We start from the raw sequence: 19,601 nt of genomic DNA on the forward strand, positions 1-19,601 counted from the left end.
ACAGCTGATGTCAGATCAAAGGAGATTGACACCGTTTGTGCTGATTGTGAGGTTTTGGTGATGTGCGCCAGCCAGCCAAACTTCCACTGCACCGGCTCCGCTCCGCCTTGCGCTGAAAGTAGATGTGGTTTCAGGAGGCGAGCTTTTGGCGCACCTCGGCGAAGCCTTTTGGCACAAAACTGTCACTGCGCCAAGCCGAATCTGTCGGCACCTCCCCCCGCTGCGCCGCCACTCCCATCTCGGCGAACCTCCGCTTGCGAAACTTGGAAACCGTCCGCCTCTGCCGTTTCGCCGGTCGAAACTAGCTCTGCGCGGGGTTCGCCTCACTGCGCCACCCCGCACTGCGCCGGGAAACTAGAGCCCTTGAAGTCTATTGAAGTCATTAGTCTAGCTCTCTCAAAGTTAAAATGGAAATCTTAAAGCAACCCTGAAGCTGTCTCATTTACACAGTGTAATGAAATTGACGACTTGGAATTTTTAAAATAAAATTAGAGTTGTTTCAGGTTCAGTTAGATGGTGGAACTGTAACCTTTGAACACATTTATCCTCCATTTATCACAATGATCTTTGCGCCACCAAAGTTATAGGTAGATCCGGCACAAATGAAGTTCTCCTAAAAAAAAAAAATCAAGTAAAAGGCGTTTAACAGACTAAACACTATGACCAGCAGGTTAACAAGTTAGTAATTATGTAAACTCACACAAACTCAATCGAACATGTTAGAGGGGAAAAAAGCACCTCCATCAACAGAACAGAAATTAACAATGTGTGGTCAGATCTGTTCACACGGTCAAGTTGTATCTTTAAGATGCAGACAGTCAAACTGTGGACATCCAGTGTAACCACCAGAAGGTGTGTTACATCATCTGAAATCAATAGTCTTGGTTTGACTTTCTTTTTGGTAGCTAGCATACCAAACCTTTTCTTTTCTGCTAAATGAATTTCCTGTTTTGACAGGTAGAGGAGGTAACGTTAACCTTGGAACCGGAGCCGTGCTCTTTGACCCCGTCCCCCCTGAGGGAGGAGGCCCCCCCGACCGGAGGCTCAAGCCCGGGACCGCCGGCACAGCCTGCTGAATCGGTTGCCGACAGGATACCGTTCGACGTCACGCCCTGCGTCGTCCAATCGCTGGAGGAGAAGGACGAGGAGGCAGAGGAGGGTTCGATTGTTGTTGTGGCAACCAACTGAGGGTTGCTGACAGGGAACAAGGTCAGACAGAGACTGACGAAAACAGGAAGTAAATACTCCAATAATCAATCAATCAAGCTATTCTATCCCACCCCACCCCCCCACCCTTCCCAAATATTTACCCACTTCGAGATGGAGGAAATGCGTGAAGACATTTTCAGAAGGAAACGTGGGATGTCCTGTACATGAATCAACTCACAACACAGCTTTCCCCCAGAGACTGAGAAGGGAAAGGTGGAATATTTGCGAGAAAGGACAAATCCAGTTCAAAGATGGTAGGAGAAACAGTGACAATTTCAGTGAGTGCTGAAACGAGCTGTGTGAGGATCTTTTGCGATGGACAACCAAGGACAACTCGGTCCCTTTTCTCCGACTGGTCCGATCGGACTAGGACTGAAGGCTGAACATTGGATGGAAGGTTATGAAACTGAAAAAAACGAGGTAGGAAAAGGAGAAAAAAGAAAATCGGTTTGAAAAATTCAGTGCAATACAAAGAACATGGAGACAACCACACCTGGGTCAAACCGTATTTGCAGATAACGGCTGGCGTTTGGTTCGGCTTGCGTCGAGCACCAGAAGTAAAGCGGTTTGTCACGTCAGACTGTGGGGCCAGAAAGTCCCGACACTCACAGAAGGCTGTTTGATATTCAAATTAGTGTACTTTTCTGTGATTGGCAACTTACCTGACTCGTGCTGAGACATCCTGACGTGGTAAACCCCGCCCACTTGGTACTCCAAGCAAGTTAAAACAAACGGCAACACGTATTTGCAAATACTATTTCCCTTTGGTCTGGACACAACCAAAAGAAAGTGCATGCTTTTTAACAGTGACCTAGCCCTAACAGTATAACACAGTATACAAAGTAATAATATATCAAATTTCTTTTTTTAATAAAACAAAAAAATTCCACTAAACTGATATGTATTTGTATGAATGTAAGAATGTATCGTATGTATGTACGTATGTATGTATGTATGTTTGTTTGTTTGTATGAATGTAGCTTTGTTTGTGTGCAAAATATATATATTCTGGGAAACAGATTCTTCTCTGCACTGTTCTGTTCCACGTCTTGCAGAAAAGAGAGCATATGCAAGAATGCTCACACACTCACACACACACACACACATTGTATAATCATACTTTTTCATATGTATAAACAATACTTAGACACACTCGCATACAAACAACCAAAGAAATACAAGGAAGAAAAGGCAAGTTGAATGTCCTGTTGTACATTTTAAGGTTTTCCTGAACTCATTTACACCACCTCAACACTCTGACTGCCAAAACTTCTTCATTCTGGCTCATATTAAAGGTACAATACACAACTTTTCACTTTGAGGTGGCAAAGTGTCCTCTCAAGCAGCATCATTTCAGGGTTTTTGGATTATATCTGGGTTTATGTGGCAAAAATGAATGGCTTCGTTGCATCCGTTGTGCTCTTGTTATACGTATGTCTAAATGCATTACTGGACTCGGTGGAGTCGTTTCCTGACCTGTGGAAAAGTGGCCCCGGCTTTGGCGAAGCTTGTGGTGTAATCCCTAAAAATGGCAGCTGACTCGCCATTCGAGTGGGGCAGCGCTCCACAACCTCCGTGCAGTCCTGGCTGCGACGGCGTGTGGTTTTCCACCTCGTGTCTCGGAGCTAAGCTGCTGTGTGAGCGTGAACTAACACATCCTTATCCAGTTGTAACACTCCTTTAAGCAGTTCTGGGATCATCGCCGCGGCAGAGCTCGATCCAGCTGTCTCGGCTCACACCAACACTCTGCTGTTGTGTTTTCCCATTTTGTCCTCAGTAGTCTCACATTTCTCTGTCAAGCCTTTCACCTTCGGATTGTGACCCGTGCTCCGTCACCTGTGAAGCAGCCACCTCGTCAGGCAACATCAGTGATCCCTGCTCTGCTTCCTTAAAGCTAGACTTCTTTACTCCATCTGAGGATGGACGGCAGCAGTCTCACTCGTATGGGAGACCAAAACCTAGGTGATTTGATTCTTCAGTTTTGACTTTATCATCATGAAAATGCTTTTGGTGAGAGAGGAAGGCCCAGTTCTTCACTCTACATCAACGATGTTTCAGGCCTTGTGTTGAAGCCTCCATTGCACCAGAATTTGTCACCACTAATGCACAGACAGTATTATTTAACATGCAAACTACGCAACTTCAAGGCTCATTAACCGAATATGGAAAAGTGCAATTATTTTGAATAAAACTGGAGCTCAGTTGGAGTTTACAGTGTTTCTGACCGGATCTTGGTTCTGGACATTGGCCTTCACCTTCTCATTCTGTTTTCATTCTATCTCTAGAATCTGGAAAAGCTCTTTTTATCTTATTGGTTTATTACACTTACAACGAGGGGTGGCGTGTGATGCTGGTTGGATACCATGACTTTGAAACAAACAAACCATGAAGAAAAATTCAATTTCGATATTCTGAAACGAGGATAGTGATTGGTCGCCATAATGTCGTAACCTTCGAAGGTGGACTTACCTCGAGCTACGAGACTGTGACACAGCGACATATGTTCCTGTAGAGGCAACAAGTCCATATGAGATCAGCCTCATTTTAACATGGTTTATTGGTGATGTCATGGAGAAGCACTGCAATACCGTCTGTGATTGGTGGAGCTCACTGTTACCATGGAAACTGCTACCTGACCCGTGCGTGTCACCGTCGTCTAGTGAGTTACCGCTGCCACCGGACTCTTTGATCGTTTATCACAGCGCAGGTATGATTTTCTCTTCCAGCGTTTTACATTTTGATGTCCCAACGCTAAATTCAAGATGAGGTAAGCTAAACTATCGGCAGGTAGGAGCTGGAACTCGTTACAAAGGTGTCAGTCAGTCTCAGTGATTTATGGGATGCATAGTTCCTTCAGTCTTAAAATAATCATCCACACAGTCTCGTAACTTTGCCTTTTTTTTCCATTTCCATTATTACTTTTTTTTAATCAGGATCAAATGGTTTATGGTCATCATTTATCTTAAAGCTGAACTCTTTATGTAATGAATTTTCTGAGACGTCTATAGAATAAATTAATCTCCAAAAAGTAGGTGGTTATTGTCGAGATCTATACATCCCAACGTATATCCAACAGCTATCATCAACCATTTCATGGAAACAAGGGTACTGTCCCAGGCAGACGCTGACTTAAAATGTATAATATATCGTTTATCTGTTGTTTATGTTTAATTTGATTTCAAAAGTTGGGTCTCTGTGTGTGTTTGTGTCCAGAGTCTGGAGAAAAGACAGACATCCAATAAGAGAGAGGTACTCTGGCTTCTGTCTGAGGACGTTTGAATGACTCTTTAGCCCCTCTAAAGAAGTAAAAAAAATGATCTTTGGAGGTTTTGCTGAATATTAAACAAAGGAAACACAGAAAACGATGTTCAGTAATTACATACAATTATAATGACGGAAGAATCCCCCTGAAGACTTGATGTAATTGGCACACTGTTCAGAGCTTACAGGGTCAGACATCAAACCAGAGGCCACAGATTAGTGTATGTTACACCCCCCGTGTGTGTGTGTGTGTGTGCACAGAGCTCGTAGACATGTAAAACACCAAACCAGAAGGCAGCGTCACACACTCCAGTGTCTGTTCTAACTTTTGCCGCTGGCTCCTGCGCAGGCCTCCAGCCGGGCGAGGTGAAGCAGAGCGAGCTGCATAGCGACGGCCGCTGGAAAGGACGATTCGCTCTCACACTCGGCTGATCAGGACCCGCGTCGCCCCTGATTGCCGCGATAATCATCTGTCCTCTGTTTGTCTTCCAGTGGAGAGATGTTGCTTAGAGACCAAATCCTGAACACAAAATGTCCACAAACGTGATCTGAGCCCACATCACATCTAAACATAGATAGAATACAAATAGATCTACTGTATATATACGGTACCTAATCTGTAATTTCATATATATATATTTATATAAGTGGAAATGATTAAGTTAACATGGTGTTTGAGAGAAAACGGAGATGTCACTGTATAATCACAATGACACTCCATCATTTTCAAATGACTTGATTGTAGATAATCTTTGTTCCACACGAGAGAGATAACCGTCTTTGGAGAAAATGACCTTCATACTCGGTTAATTCTGCGTGAGTGCACCGACGCTTAAAATATAATACAACATAAGAGTTTCATTCCAAGATGAGATACCATTTACAGAAGGTGACACCGATTAATGACTGGTGCAACAGGATGAACACAATTTCAGGTGAATAAGAGAGAAAAAAAAAATCCTCCTCCTCAAGTTGAATGTGGACATCAATCCACGTTTTATGATGCATTTTTCTCTGCTTACATTTTCCTGTTTGTGTTTTTTTTTCTCATGTTATGTGTGTTGATGGATCACATGCAGTGCACCACATAAATCAAATCAAACACTTGCCGGTGTATAGCAAAGATCAAAATCTCTCTAGTCGCTTATATTATCATTTTAAAACATGAAGGAGAAGATACAAGAGAATCAGCGACATTATACGATATGATCTCAGGACTTCATTCAAAAAATACTGCAAAAAAAAAAAAAAAAAGGTTTCGATTCAGATCTGCTCCTCGGACTTGTCCTCCATAAATTACAGATGACATGAGAAATCAAGAAAGCATCTGGGAATTACCAGCTATTATCATAAATACTTTATTGATCCCCAAGGGGAATCTGGGTAAAGTGAAGTTGAAATGTGTTTTGCATACAGGGAATACATCTTTTTTTAGGGGTGAAAAAAAGAGGCTGCTAATTTTTTTTTTGTTTGTTTGCTTTATTTGTTTTTTAGAATCAAGTACACCAAGTACACGTGTGGTTTAAATGTTGATATGGAAAATGTAGAATGTGTGTAGGAGGGACAGGAGGAACTGAAAGAGGTCACATCTTTATGCACCTTAATTAAATAATAAAAATGACAGCTGTACTTGGTAAATCTGGGAAGGATAATAATTACACTCAATGCACTGAAAAACAAGAATGAAGTCCACCAAGCTTTATATATTTAAGAGCTACTGAGCAATGAACTTAAGGGAACGTTTGTTTTTCGACGTAGCCTCTTCACTTGGGGTTAGTGTCACCTGAGGGAGAGTTGTTTTTATTTTGCTGAATCTTTGATGTGAATAGAAATGATTTTTAAGTGATTTTTGGCCTTGGCTGAACTCAGATCTGGGTACTGAGGGATAAGTAAAGAAGAAACCTCACCGTCTGCAGCTAAACACCGACCTGGGATAAACACCTGCAGGCTTTAGAGTTTAAGAGAAACGACAAAGAAAGTGCAAAGAGGTAAAGCAGATCACTTTATCAAACTTTATTCGGCTAAATCACCACATCATCATTTTTACAAATTCTGAGAAAAACATGTGACTACCAAAAGATAAATAAATAAATACATGAAGTGAAACCAGAGAGACAACAGAGATGAGTGCTTATACCTGTTCCCCCTTAGATTACAGACACACAAAAGACGTAAATTAACACGGACACAAAAAAAACAACCTCTTTTAGACAAACGCAGGTTTAAAGACTTTTAAGGTGGCACCTGAGAAACTGCAATCAGGAGATAATAAAGACATGAGAGAGCTTAAGAGGACGGGGAGAGAGGGAAATGTGGAGGAGGAGAGGTGGATGGATGAGGAGGAGGGAGGTTCAGCGACTTCCAACCAATCACGCAGCGGCTCCTCAGATTAAATAACTTCATCGCATTTCTGCTCAGCACAGAACTACAGGCAGTAATCAGATCTGTCAAGATGTAGGGGTTGACTTGCTGTAAAAAAAAAATCCATTTTGTAGCCTTGAGCATTAAAACATAAATCAAAAATCATAAAAGAAATCCATTTGGAAGCTAACAGTTTGGTGACTTACAGCCAGTAAATTTTTCACACTGACCAAATAATGTGTTGTCAAGTTTTAATGGAAAATGCTCTTAGATCCAGTGACTTTTGCCACATTTTAAAGTTTATTAAAGGAATTCTTCAATGTTTTGGGAAAAAAATAGCATTTAAAAAATAGCCATCAAAGTAAAAAAAAAAAAAAAAAAAAAAAAAAAAAAGATACGTGATCCAATGTGTAAATAAGACAGGTTCAGTGATGCTGTAAGGTTTATTTTTTCACGTTGATGGAGCTAGGCTAACGACTCCTATAGACTTTAAGTCTTTATGCTAAGCTAACATAAAATGCTACCCATAGGAACTGAGCCACTGGACGTACAGAGGAGAAAATGGGATCAAACATCTTGTGTTAGTCTGGATAAGTCAGAAAAAAAATGTGATTTTGCCCAAAATGTCGAAGAATTTCTTCAAGGTTTATTAACTGAGGTTTTCTGATCGGATCTGTACGTAGCCATCGCTGCAGCTGAAGAAGTTCCTTCCTAAACGCTGCTTATCTGTGGAGCTGCAGAGCGGACACCAGAGTTTGCCCTTGCTTTACGCCTCAACTAACCACAAGTCTGCTCCCAAAATAAGTGCTCATTTGCCTCGGGGATAAAATAATACTAGAGAAACAGAAGCCAAGGCACTCATGTGCAAAAGAAAAAGGAAAAAAGTCTTCATGTTTCCCAGCTTACCCATTGTTTTTCAATAATAATTAGAAAAAAAATATGTTTATCATTCCAAGATAGGCGACTGATGTGAAGCCTTTGTGCTCATAATGTGCTGAAGAGTGCAGGCTCTTTCTACGTGTTTCTTTTACCTCCTACCTTTTTTTTTTACTTTCATATACAAAACAGAAGTGCCTCGGGTTTTTTTTTTCAACTATATGATCATTTTAGAAAAACAGAAAACAAAACCTGTTCTGTTTGTTAGGACGGATGTCAGTTTAGAATGGAAATCTTCACTTTGTGTGCATCCATTTTCATTTAGTTGTACAACATTATCTTAATCAAAATGACAAGCTGTCTGAACCAACATGCAGCTGTGTGTGGGCGGAGAGGAGCTGCTGGTTTGCTTTTTTTTTTTTTTAATGAGCTGCTTGCTTTTTTAAATTTTTATTTATTTATTTATTTTTTTGTGAGTGAAGACGAGTCGCTGTTTTCTGCTGCGACCGGGAAGCAGCATCTGGGTTGGGGTTGGGGTCAGTGGAGGAAAAGCCTCTCCAGCATCGGCGCAGTGCAGCTGGGCTTCAGCCGCAGCGTCTATCAGCTGAGCGGTGATGAGACGAGCTCCCAGGCTGCAGCCACAAGGTCACCTCACGGTTTGGAGGTCGTTTGGAGGCCTCGGCCAATCTGACGCAGCGGGCCGAGAGCCTCGATTAGTCCCCTGCAAGCCACATCGCAGGTTTACAAAAAAATCAATAGCTTCTATACTCTCATCCAATATGTTTTTTTTTTTTTTTTAGCGAGGCAAGCGGTCATGTAAAGCCCGAGCGGCAGGCAGCAGCTTGTGCAGCTTCACATTATGAAGAGAGAGAGAAGAACGAGTGTGTGGCAGTGATGTTACAGGATGAAATTGGTTGAAAAGTGTCTCTAGTCTGACACAGCACGTCTGAATTCACTGCAGCAGCACAACATGTCATGGATACTGAAACACATCATGCTGAAATGTAAGGTTTGCTCCAAAGTAGAACAAGAACAAGAACTGAAAATGCACCACAGAATGGGATTATAGATATAAGGACACTGGCATATTGTATTTATCAACTGTGACATTAAAAGAGAATATAATTATCATTATTATTATTATTATTATTATTATTATTTACATCTATTGTTTTTTGCCTTGTTTTCCCCAACCAACTATTACCAGCGTCAGTTTCCGGGTGCACAGAAGATTTGGCAGAATTTTTTTTTTTTTTTTTATATAACATAGAGAGAAAGAGAGATATTAACTTAATGGTTTGCATAAGTTTTGGGTTTATAATTGGTTATTGGCCTTTTGTTAATTATCAGCGAGCCTGACGAGGATAAAATTCTGAGGAAGCGCTTTATCATTTTGTGTTTTTTTTTTTTTTTTTTTTTTTTTGGAATGAACTTTCTCAAAAGTTAAGAAAAAAAAAATCGGTTATCAGCAACCTCGGATTAAAAATTTGCCTTCAAAAAACCCTATCAGTTGAACATCCGTGTGTGTAAGTGTGTGAGTGAGAGAGAGAGGAGGGAAAGAATAAGGAAGGGCAAGAGTCAAAAACAAATCCATGAAGAGCTTATAAAAGAGACGTGATGGAGGGGAATGAGCGGAGCAGAGAGGACGCTGCAGGTGAGGAGGGCCAGGTGGGAGAGAGGAGGTACGAGGGAGGAGGAGGCAGAGGAACAAGTTAAGAACAAGACAGAGAAACTAAAAAAAAAAAAATTACTCAAACCATTAAAAAAAATCTTCCTTTTATAAAAAAAACCATAAAAGTCAACTATCTATCAGATCTAAACCATGGGCTCATCGTCGCTGTCTTCCTCCTCCTCGACGTGTCCCTGCGCAGGCCTCAGGGAGGACAGAGGGATGGAGGTGTCAGGGGAGGGGGGAGGAGGAGGAGAGGGAGTGGAGGAGGGAGGGATGGGGGGAGGCGAGGAGGAGGGAGGGAGCGTGAGGCTGCTGTTGTCGCTGCTGCTCCTGCTGGTGGGGCTGCAGGTCCCACTTCCACTTCCACTTCCACTTCCACTTCCACTGCCGCTGCTGCTGCCGCTCTCCTCCACCTCCCTCGTCACGCCCTCGATCCACACCTCCATCTCGTTTGGAGGATGATGATGATGATGATGATGATGGTGGTGGTGGTGGTGCTGGTGCTGATGGTGGTGGAGCGGCGAGGAGGAGGGCTGCGGGAGCTCGAGGGGCGGCGCCGGAGCCGAGAGAGGGGAGGCGGCGGAAGGCGAGGACGGGGCGGAGGCGGCGCAGGAGGCGGTGGGAGGAGCCTGCGGCGGCTTGGAGGCGGAGCCGCGGCTGCTGACGTCGCGGAAGCTCGCCAGAGGGGGGCGGAGCCGGACGCCGGAGCGCGTGGAGCCCTCGATGGCCTTCTGGAGCTGGAGGAGGGAGAGGAGGAGGAAAAAGGAGGGATAGGAGAGAAGAGAAGATGGAGAGGGGCAGGGGAAGGAAGGGGGAAGGAAAGAGAGAGGAGAAGAGGGTGAGGAGACAGAAAAGGTGGGGAAAGCGAGGGAAAGTAGTAAAGAGGGAAGAGAGGATCGAGAGAAAGGGAAGCAGGAGAGGAGGGTACAAAGTGTAGAAGAGAAGGACAAAGGCGAGGGAAGGAGATGGAGATGGAAGGAGGAGGTAACGGTGGAGAGGGAAAGAAAAAAGTAAAAAAAAAAAATGGGGAGACAACAGGAGAAGCAGACACGGGAGGAGATGGAAGAAAAGTGAAAGAAAATGGAGATTGAAAAGTAGAAAGAAAGATGAGGAAGGAGGATGGAGAGAGAGGAAAGAGCAGAAAGGGAGATTTTGCACACGAGTGGAGGAAGTAAGGTGTGAGGACACGAAAAAGGTAAAGAGTTGGATGGAGAGAGAGAGAAGAAAAGGAGAGAATGAGGGGAAAAGGTGGGCGAGAGAAACGGCACGACAGATGGAATGAGCCCCGCGCAGGAGGAGACGCACGGAGAGGATATTGATTATGATAACAAAACGCTCATGCATTATTCAGAAGGGCTTTATGAGACTCCAGGTGAACGACGAGAAAAAGAACAACAACAACAGGATTATTGTTTTCCCTCGGAAATCAGACAATGGAAGTCTTAGAAAAGTTGTATAAAAAAAAAAAAAAAAAAAAAGGAAGCGGCTTCTGCAGACTTAGATCAATAGGAATTTAATTTATTGCTTAGCTTTCTCTTCCAGGTGACCTTCATCAAACCAGCTTCAGACTGCAGAATATTAAAAAAATAAAAAATAAAATACACACACACACACATACATAGACACACACACGGGGGAAAATGAACTCTCTTACCTCTTTGAGCGCCACCACCCCCACCAGTTTGCCGATGCTGGTGACATAAGCATGACTTAGCCCCAGTAATGAGAATAATGTGTGGGTCTGCGGAGACAAAGTGAAAAGGTCACACGTCAAATTACAGCCGGCGTCCACCTCTCACACCGCCGCGGCCTTTTTGCACCCGTCTGCAAATTCGGGAAATTTACAGGCTTCGCGCTTCTCACTCAGCTCTGTCTAGACCCGGCGTCATGGAGACCGCGAGGTGAAAGCAAACTGGCAACGAGTCCGAGGCGAACGAGAGAGAGAGAGACGGTGCTGAGAAAATGTTCCCAACACAGGTTTTTATTCCAAGGCCAGATTTTGAAAAAGCTCCTCACAGCCACACAGACGCCTGCAGCACGTGAATAAACAATATTCTGCATATTAACATGATAAAGAAATGACTTAGAACACAAAATCAACGGTAAATTGAGTTCATGAAGGCCGTTTTAATCAGAGAGTAGAAAAAGAAACGCATGCACGAAGTGAAAAAGATTGGTGCAGTATGGTGAAGTGCAGGTAAGAACATAACCAAAACCATAAATAAACAATCGAGAGAAGCCTGAGAATCTGTGAGAATCCTCCAACGTGAAAACTGCGGTGTGCTTCTTTAGGAGCCGAGGTCATCTGAAGCAGAACGCTGGGAAGCCGAGCGCAGCAACAGGAAGTCTAGACCGGTGTTTCTTCATGTGTGTTTCTTACTGGAGAGAGGTTAAGTACTTTATTTATTACCAAAACTCAAACAAACTAGTCATGTACAGTGACTAGTTACTTTTATCAGTAACGAGTAATCAAAGAAATTACTGTTTCCCTGTTACAACGCCGTTATCGTTACTGACAATAAAATGCGCCGTTATTAGCCGTTACTTACTACTAATAATTACTATTATTTTATTATCCTATTCAAAAAATGTGCGTCTTGTGGAGAAAAAGCGGTGTGTCAATTTTCAAACCGGTCAGACTTTGCAGTTTTTCGTAACTTATCAACATGCATGGAGAATGACTGAGCACAAATTACAAGAAGTGCATGTGTTTCCTGATGGCAGAGCGGATAGTATCTCTGCCTGCCATACAGAAGACCGGGGGTTCAATTCCCCATCCTGACCAACTGACATCACTACTTTAAACTATAATGTATTACTTTTTCAAAGTAACGTGCCCAACACTGACAATGATAGATGAAATTTGACAGCAATGTCCACACTGCAACAGCAACGCAAAAATATGTGCATTAATAAGAGGATTTAAGAAAAGAAAAAAGTAATCATAAAAATTACTTTCCCCAGTAACTGAATTACTCTTCTGCAGCAGTAATTGAGTAGTAATCAAAATTACTTTTTTACAGAAGTAATTAGTAATTGTAACTTATTAGTTTTGTGAGTAATTGGTCCCAACTCTAGTGATCACACCTTCAGCATCAAGTTAAAAATCCCACGTCAGAATCTGAAGCGTGTGAGGATGTCGGCGTTTCACCCACGCTGCACTTATTTAGCCTGGAGGTTAGAGACGCGGGAACTAAACGAGTAACTTCTCCCCTCCCTCGACAACAACCACTGTCGAGGTGTCCTTGAGCAAGGCAGTAAACCCCCGGCTGCTGCAGTGGCTGTGGAGCAGGAAACCAGCGTGAGACTTCTGCTGATGTTTCTGCCACAAATAAAGGCTGGTAGGACCTGCACAGACCAGGCAACACCTTCAGGTATGGATGTGTGTGTTCGTACGTGACGCTGCTGTAAATAAGAGTGTGTTGCCAGTCCAAAATGAAATGAAGTGGTGTCTGTCTCCATTTGGAGGCGGGACGCCGTGTGAACGCTGCCACGTCTCCAGTCCATCAGCCTGCTGTCAGGGTGATCAGCACACAAGGCCGAGTCACACGGGACACAAGTAAACAAGTTAATGAGCCGAGTGTGGGAACCAGCGGCTGCTCGGGGGAGGAGGGGGGGCCGACCTGCCTCCACGTGCTCACCTGCCGCTCCTCACCTGTCTGCTCGTGCACCGGCACAGATAGATAGATAGATCATTTTTATTTAAGTGTCCTGCATACAATAATCCCCTTATAAGACACTCCCAACCAGAATTTCCCTGGTTGGGATCAATAAAGTATATCTATCTATCTATCTATCTATCGCTCTAACAAAAGTGAATAAATACATGCATCAGTTCATACATGCGGGTAAAGCTGTCTCCACGCTTCCTCCAAGAATTTACCCAAAGCAAACACCTCTTCTTCAAACGGCCATCTTAGCATATTAAATTCAGACAACCGAAACAAATCAGGATTCCTCATTTTTTCTTTTTCAAATAAAACCTTTCTTAAGCTGGCATACGATGGACACTGAAAAACAAAGTGTAGCTCGTCCTCACACGTCCGAAAAACACCCGTCGACTGGTGTCTGTGATGAATTCTGGGAGTGCAAAAGAGTCAGCTTCCTCGTTCTGATCCAGTTCAGTCAGTCAGCGGGGACTAAACAAGCCGTTTTGTTGATTTAGAAACGATAAAATAAATCCAGCTGGAGACAATCTGCCAGATGGATAATGACTCGGTTCATTGCACAACAGTTACAAAGAGACGTTTGTGAAATATTTCGTTTAGAGGGGTGATGCTTCAGTAAAGCCGCGGTTCGGTTTGTATCGCGGTTTTTGGGTCACAGTTCTGGTTTATTTTGTACATCAGGAAGAAAAAAATAAACCACTGCACTCAGTTTTAAAGCTCTAACAGCATTAGGATGTAGCCTGGTGAAAAAATAAACATTAGAATAATATTTGCCCAGAATAAATCCTAATATCTAAAAAAAAAAAAAAAAAAAAAAAAATCCTGAACTATCTCATGTATTTTAGATAGATAGATAGATAGATAGATAGATAGATAGATACTTTATTCATCCCGCAGGAAATTCACAGTTTTTCAGCAGTATCCACAGATTACAAGATTAAATAAAATAAAAAAAAGATAAAAAAAAAAAAATAAAGAATAAGATCTAAGTACAACCCAGTGTGCAAAAAGCAATGTGCAACAAAAAAAAAAAAACAGAAAAAAACGTGTGCATGGGTGTATAAAATGTGCATAGAGGTAGGTCAATGTGCAAATTTAGAAGAAATATACAGTATACACATGATAAATAGCAGTGAGCAATATAAACACTATAAACAAGGATTATAAAAAAAAAATAGAAATATGAACAATTTAAACAGAAGTATTAACAAGATGTGTTTTCTGGGAAGCCGAGGCGTTTGCTTCCGCCGATGGAAACTCGAGTAATTAACGTGTTATTTTTAGAACATAAATGACTGAGGAAGAGCATCCGCGTCACCCTTCATGGACGGTCAGCTGGAAGACGTGTTTCATGTGGCTTCTCAGAAAACGCCGTTAAAGAAGAGCGGCGGCGCCCGAGCCTCGGAACGCTAACGAGCTCGCCTCGGTGGCTGCTGGGAAACTTTTATCTCCTCGTTATTCGGAGTGGACACGGCGTGCCTCTCTGTCTCGCCGTCCCGACAGAGCTGAGAGCTGAGAGCTGAGGGCGAGGCGGACGGTTTTTGGGCATATGAGATTTTAGCGAAAGCCCGTTGAGACTCTTCACACGGGTTTTCGATTGTCACTTAGCAACAACAAGAGCCGAGGCGAGTGCTTCTGCTGCTTAACAAGGCGAAGGAATCTGACCCGGCGAATGAGAGTGGAGGTCAGCATCTCATGCAGCTGCCTGGAAAACACATCAATCAATCAGTTTCCACGACAAATTCATAAAAATCACACTGCAAAAAGTCAAATCTTACCAAGATTATTTGTCTTATTTCAAGTCAAAATGTCTTATTTCTAGTCAAAATATCTCATTACACAAGCAAATTTTTACTTGTTCACTTGTGTCACAGGTAAAAATTTGCTTGTTCACTTGGCAGAATATGTTTCTTGTTTCTAGCAAATTTTAACTTGTTTAAGTTACTTCTGAGGTGATCATGTCTTATTTTAAGTGCAATGAGATATTTTGACTAGAAATAAGACATTTTTACTTGAAATAAGACAAATACTCTTGGTAAGATTTGGACTTTTTGCAGTGCAACACCACGGCGAACAGGAAAGCCGGGACAAACGAACCCGACACACCACCACGTGTCCTTTCCGTCACCTCAGAGCCCACGCTGACCCCCTGCGGCGTCTTACCCGCCTTTCTCCACCAACCTTGTGCAGCGACGTCCTCTCGACCAGCTGGAAAGGGGAGGGGTCTATTCGGATCTGATCGATTTCCATTGGCTTGTCCATCTCTGCCTCTTCCCACGCTTTAATCTGCAGCGGCAAATAGGAAGCTCAAGGTCAGGGAGCCGGGGACGCCACCGCCAGGTCAGAGTCCCGCTCATGACGGGAAAAAATCCCCCCTCGAATCCCAGACTGTGATTAAAAGGACGCTGAGCCTCGGGGTTAAGCCTGAGATGTGTGAATTGTGTGTGTGTGTGAATTGTGTGTGTGTGAGAGTGTGTGAATGTTGAACATGAGGGAAAGTGTATCTATTGCATCAAGAGTTTGATTAAAAACACCTTCATTATTAACCTTTGGAAATAAATCAAGATAAAGTGATTTGAAAAAGCACAGAGGATGCTGTGAAGCTGAGAGAGAGAGAGCGAGAGAGAGAGAGAGAGAGAGAGAGAGAGAGAGGGGGGGAGAGAGAGAGGCAGAGGGCGGTTCGCTGTCATGGAGGAGTTTCGCAGCTGCAAAAAACCTTGAGATGCTTTCGATGCGTCCTTGCGTGTCACCTGTCGCCCCTCAGAGATTTAGGATGTCTGACACATTTCCCCCCCCTCCCTGTGGATTTTACCCAGAAGCCCCGGCCCACGCCGTGACAGGGGCCAGAAAGTGTTGCGGAATTTACAAGGCGATGTTATTTGGGCAATTTGGAGAAACGCCAGCGAAGTGAAGAGCGAGAGTCTGAGGGACAGAATGGGACTGAAGGGCACGGTATCATTCGGGGCACTCGTAAAAAAAAAAAAAAAAAAAAAAAAAAAAAAAAAAGGATGTGTCACGCGTGAAGTCGCAATTATTCAATTCTGACCTCGGCCACTTGGAAATGTGGGACAAAATAAATTCCCGGGGCCTGTGACCGCATGCTGCTTTCATTTTAACAATCAAGTGTGTGCCGTGACTATAATTAAACCTCACATCAGAGGCTGCGCCATTACAAATTCAAATGGGCCAGATTTTAAAACCAGGAAAAGTAGATGGGCCGGACACTTTGGGCCTTTTTAAAACCTTTTTTTTTTTTTTTTTTTTTTTTTTTAGCGTTTGGTAATGAGGAGGTTTAAACAAATGTAAATGTGCAGAAACGGGTGGTAATAAAACACTCAATCTCTCTCTACTAGTATCTCCCTCCCTCTCTCTCCACTCTGTCTCACACACACACACACACTCTCACTCTTTAGCTGCCACTACACACACTCATTGCAAATTAAACATGCTGCCTCGGCGTTTGCAGATGGCGGTGAAATCAAAAGGATTTGCGAGTGCAGGGTTCGGGTTAAACCGGCAGGGACGCAGCTTCTTGTCGTAATTACATCACATGAGAAAAAAAAAAAAAAAAAAGTGAAAGAAATCCTGATTTAGTGGAATATGGTTCTGACGCTGGTTCTGCTTCCTGACAGCTTGTGGATTTTATATACAAAATATACAAAATGCTGTATGTAAAATCTACTTTTTATGTAACAATATTACAGTCAAAATTATTCAAATTTCTACTTGAATTCAAGCTCCTGTGCCCACTGAAAGTTGATCCAGGCCCAGAATCATCGGCCCTGATTAGTTTGGTTTATCGTTAAAAGCGTGTGCATGTTTCATCATGTTTTGCCATAATTCAAAAACTATAAGGAATATCAATGAACAAAATGATACCGTGAATCTAGAAATAATTCCACACAGTTTGACACGTGGAGCGTCTTTGTGGCCTAAAAATTATGAGAGGTGAGAGGTGACAAAACTGTTTTTAAAAATTCATTAAATATGCCAGTATATGCAGACACATAATTTTGCACGTTTTGATGCATGAACCATATGTGTCGCTTGTACGGTTTTATCGGTTTTGCAGACGAGCAAAGAAACAGACGCAATAATAACAATAATAACAAGTATGCAAGACATCATAATCTCTGAAATCGACTTGGACTTGGATAATAAAAGAGTCTTTAATGCGACAGATGCAGATTGGTGTTATTTTTCTTTTTACTCTTCATGCTCATGACTCAGTCGAGGTGTGGTGACTCAGCCGCAGCGCCGGTGTGTTTGCATTTGACTGTAATCTTGTGAAAAATGTTGGGTTTTTTGAAATATTAAGCTGTGAAACTGTGCAAATCCATCGTCCCCCCCTCCCTCTCCCTCCCTCCCTCCCTCCCTCCCTCCGTCCACCCACCCGTCTTCCCCTCCGTTATTACCGTACCTCCTCCGGTGTCATTGTGTCTGACAGAGGAGGCGGCGAGGGCTCCTGGAGACAAAAAGGGGAGAGACAGACGAGAGATGAGACATGTTTGTGAATGATTTCATAAGAGCAGCCCCAGTCACTTCCACCGCTCTGAAAAGGGAGAAGGGATGTCACCTCTAAATCCAGAGAGCGTCTTATAAATCTTACATGAGAGAACGGAGGGGAAAGTAACTTATGAAATATGGCCTGCATAAAACTGCAATCGCTCCGCTGGAATACTCAGCCTCAGTTACATAATCGCATTACTCAGCGGTGACTTTTCCATCACCGTGCCTCCAACATCTGCACAAACTCCACAGAAATAGCAATTTATAGAATATAATCTGAATAGTATTGTTATTTACAACAATTACAGTAATCATCGTTAATGCTATTGTTTAAAATAACTCTGGAAATACTTATTCTTATCCTTAAACAAATGCTGGATACCATTTCCACCTCTGGACGTCCAGTGGTTCGGCTCCTATGGGTGGCATTTTGTGTTAGCTTAGCATAAAGACTTGAGGTCTATGGGAGTCGTTAGCCTAGCTGTGTGAGAGTGAAAAAAAATAATGATCCACAAGATCCACTGTGTAAATAAGACACGTTCAGTGTTGCTGTAAGGTTTATTTTTTCACTTTGATGGAGCCAGGCTAATGACTCCCATAGACTTCAAGTCTTTATGCTAAGCTAACATGAAATGCTACACATAGAAAGTGAACCACTGGACGTACAGAGGTGGAAATGGTGTCAATCATCTTGTCTCTGTCTGGGGAAGTCGGAAAAAGGGGATTTTACTTAAAACACTGGAGGATTCCTTTCAGAAATGCAATAGTGAAACACTTATTTTTCAAAAAGGGTCTTTTATCTTAATTTTTAAATCTTTTACAGTAGGGGAGAGTGGGGTAATTTGTGCCAAGGGGACAAGTAGTGCCACCCCTGTTATCTAGAAAACCACAGAAGAAGTTGGTCATGTGACCACATATTTTTGAAGAGGCATCCATTTCACTCATCCTGTAAAGAAGGGAGACACATGGCTTGTGAGGTAAGCACATTTCAGTTCAAAAAACATTTTTTTGCCCTCCAAAGTAAAATTTCTATGATCAAGGTTTTTTGATTGCTGTGTTTGAACAATTATAGAAAACTTTGAAAACAGTTCACACAGGTTTTAGTACTTTAGTAAGCTACACCATGAGTCTATACAGTTAGCATGATGTTAGCTCAAAACAGCTGGGGGATGCATTTTTTTCAAAATGGTGGGCTTGGGGTAATTTGTGCCAAAGGGCCTGGGGTAAGTTGTGCCAGTGGCACAACTTGTGATTATATACTATATGTTTCTTTATTGTATTTTATTGTTATTGTACATTGTCTTCTTACCTTTGATCACTAAAACTATTCAGATTCAGATGAAGATGATTTGCAGGCGCTCATTTTGTAAGTTTTATTTTGTTCTGGGTATGTGTTCATGTGGTGCTAGGCCTTGTTATAGAAAAGTGGCCTGTGAGCTTGTTAAAATAAGAAATAAATGTTAAATAAATAATTTTGTATTGAATTTGTTTTGCTTTTGTATAGCATTATCATTTGTGAGATTAAAATGATCTGTTTTACTTCAATTATCAATGGCACAATTTACCCCAGTGTATTCTCTCGAATGGCACAATTTAAGTTGTGCCACAAAAACACTTTTTTTTTTTGAAAGCTATATTTCTCAAACAGTTTATATAAGATCCAAAGTGATTGTTCCCAGGGATGCACAACATCCTAAACTATATGTGCATATTTTAGTTGGAGGCATTACTGTAATCCCCTCGCTTTAAAGGCACTTTAAGTAAAAACTGGCACTATTTACCCCACTCTCCCCTATCTGTGATGGGTGACCGGTGCTCGTTTTTCAGGAGCAGAACACATTTCTTATCTGATCTGTTCCTACTCCAGCACATACAGCGACTTTCTGAGTAAACACTGGACAACAGAGGCTGTAACTTGCATTGTGACTTTTGGTTTGCTGTGCTTTATTTAAACATGTAAAAAAAAAAATGTTCTATAAGATGCAACATAAAATTAGCAGGGAAATGTGAGGGAGAACTGTCTAAAAGCCCCCTCTGGCACTCAC

General features: G+C 42.4%; 2 protein-coding genes across 3 annotated transcripts in view; one reads left to right on the forward strand and one right to left on the reverse strand.

Moving 5' to 3' along the window:
- Positions 1 to 2,163, forward strand: part of LOC115368296 (uncharacterized) — a 75,882-nt gene extending 73,719 nt beyond the window's left edge. For both annotated transcript variants that reach the window (XM_030064357.1, XM_030064358.1), the window contains exon 11: positions 958 to 2,163. In XM_030064357.1, coding sequence (XP_029920217.1) covers positions 958 to 1,188 — 231 coding nt within the window. In that variant the 3' untranslated portion in view covers positions 1,189 to 2,163. The remainder of the gene's footprint in view (positions 1 to 957) is intronic.
- Positions 2,164 to 9,522: 7,359 nt separating this feature from the next.
- LOC115368291 (chloride channel protein 1-like) overlaps positions 9,523 to 19,601 on the reverse strand; it is a 55,141-nt gene continuing 45,062 nt past the window's right edge. Inside the window, exons 21-24 of the mRNA XM_030064350.1 lie at positions 17,468 to 17,512; positions 15,229 to 15,333; positions 11,034 to 11,120; positions 9,523 to 10,116 (exon numbers count right to left, since the gene is read on the reverse strand). Of these exons, the coding sequence (XP_029920210.1) occupies positions 9,523 to 10,116; positions 11,034 to 11,120; positions 15,229 to 15,333; positions 17,468 to 17,512 (831 nt within the window). The remainder of the gene's footprint in view (positions 10,117 to 11,033; positions 11,121 to 15,228; positions 15,334 to 17,467; positions 17,513 to 19,601) is intronic.

The sequence above is a fragment of the Myripristis murdjan genome, chromosome 11 (genome assembly GCF_902150065.1).
Source record: "Myripristis murdjan chromosome 11, fMyrMur1.1, whole genome shotgun sequence".
Lineage (NCBI taxonomy): Eukaryota > Metazoa > Chordata > Actinopteri > Holocentriformes > Holocentridae > Myripristis > Myripristis murdjan.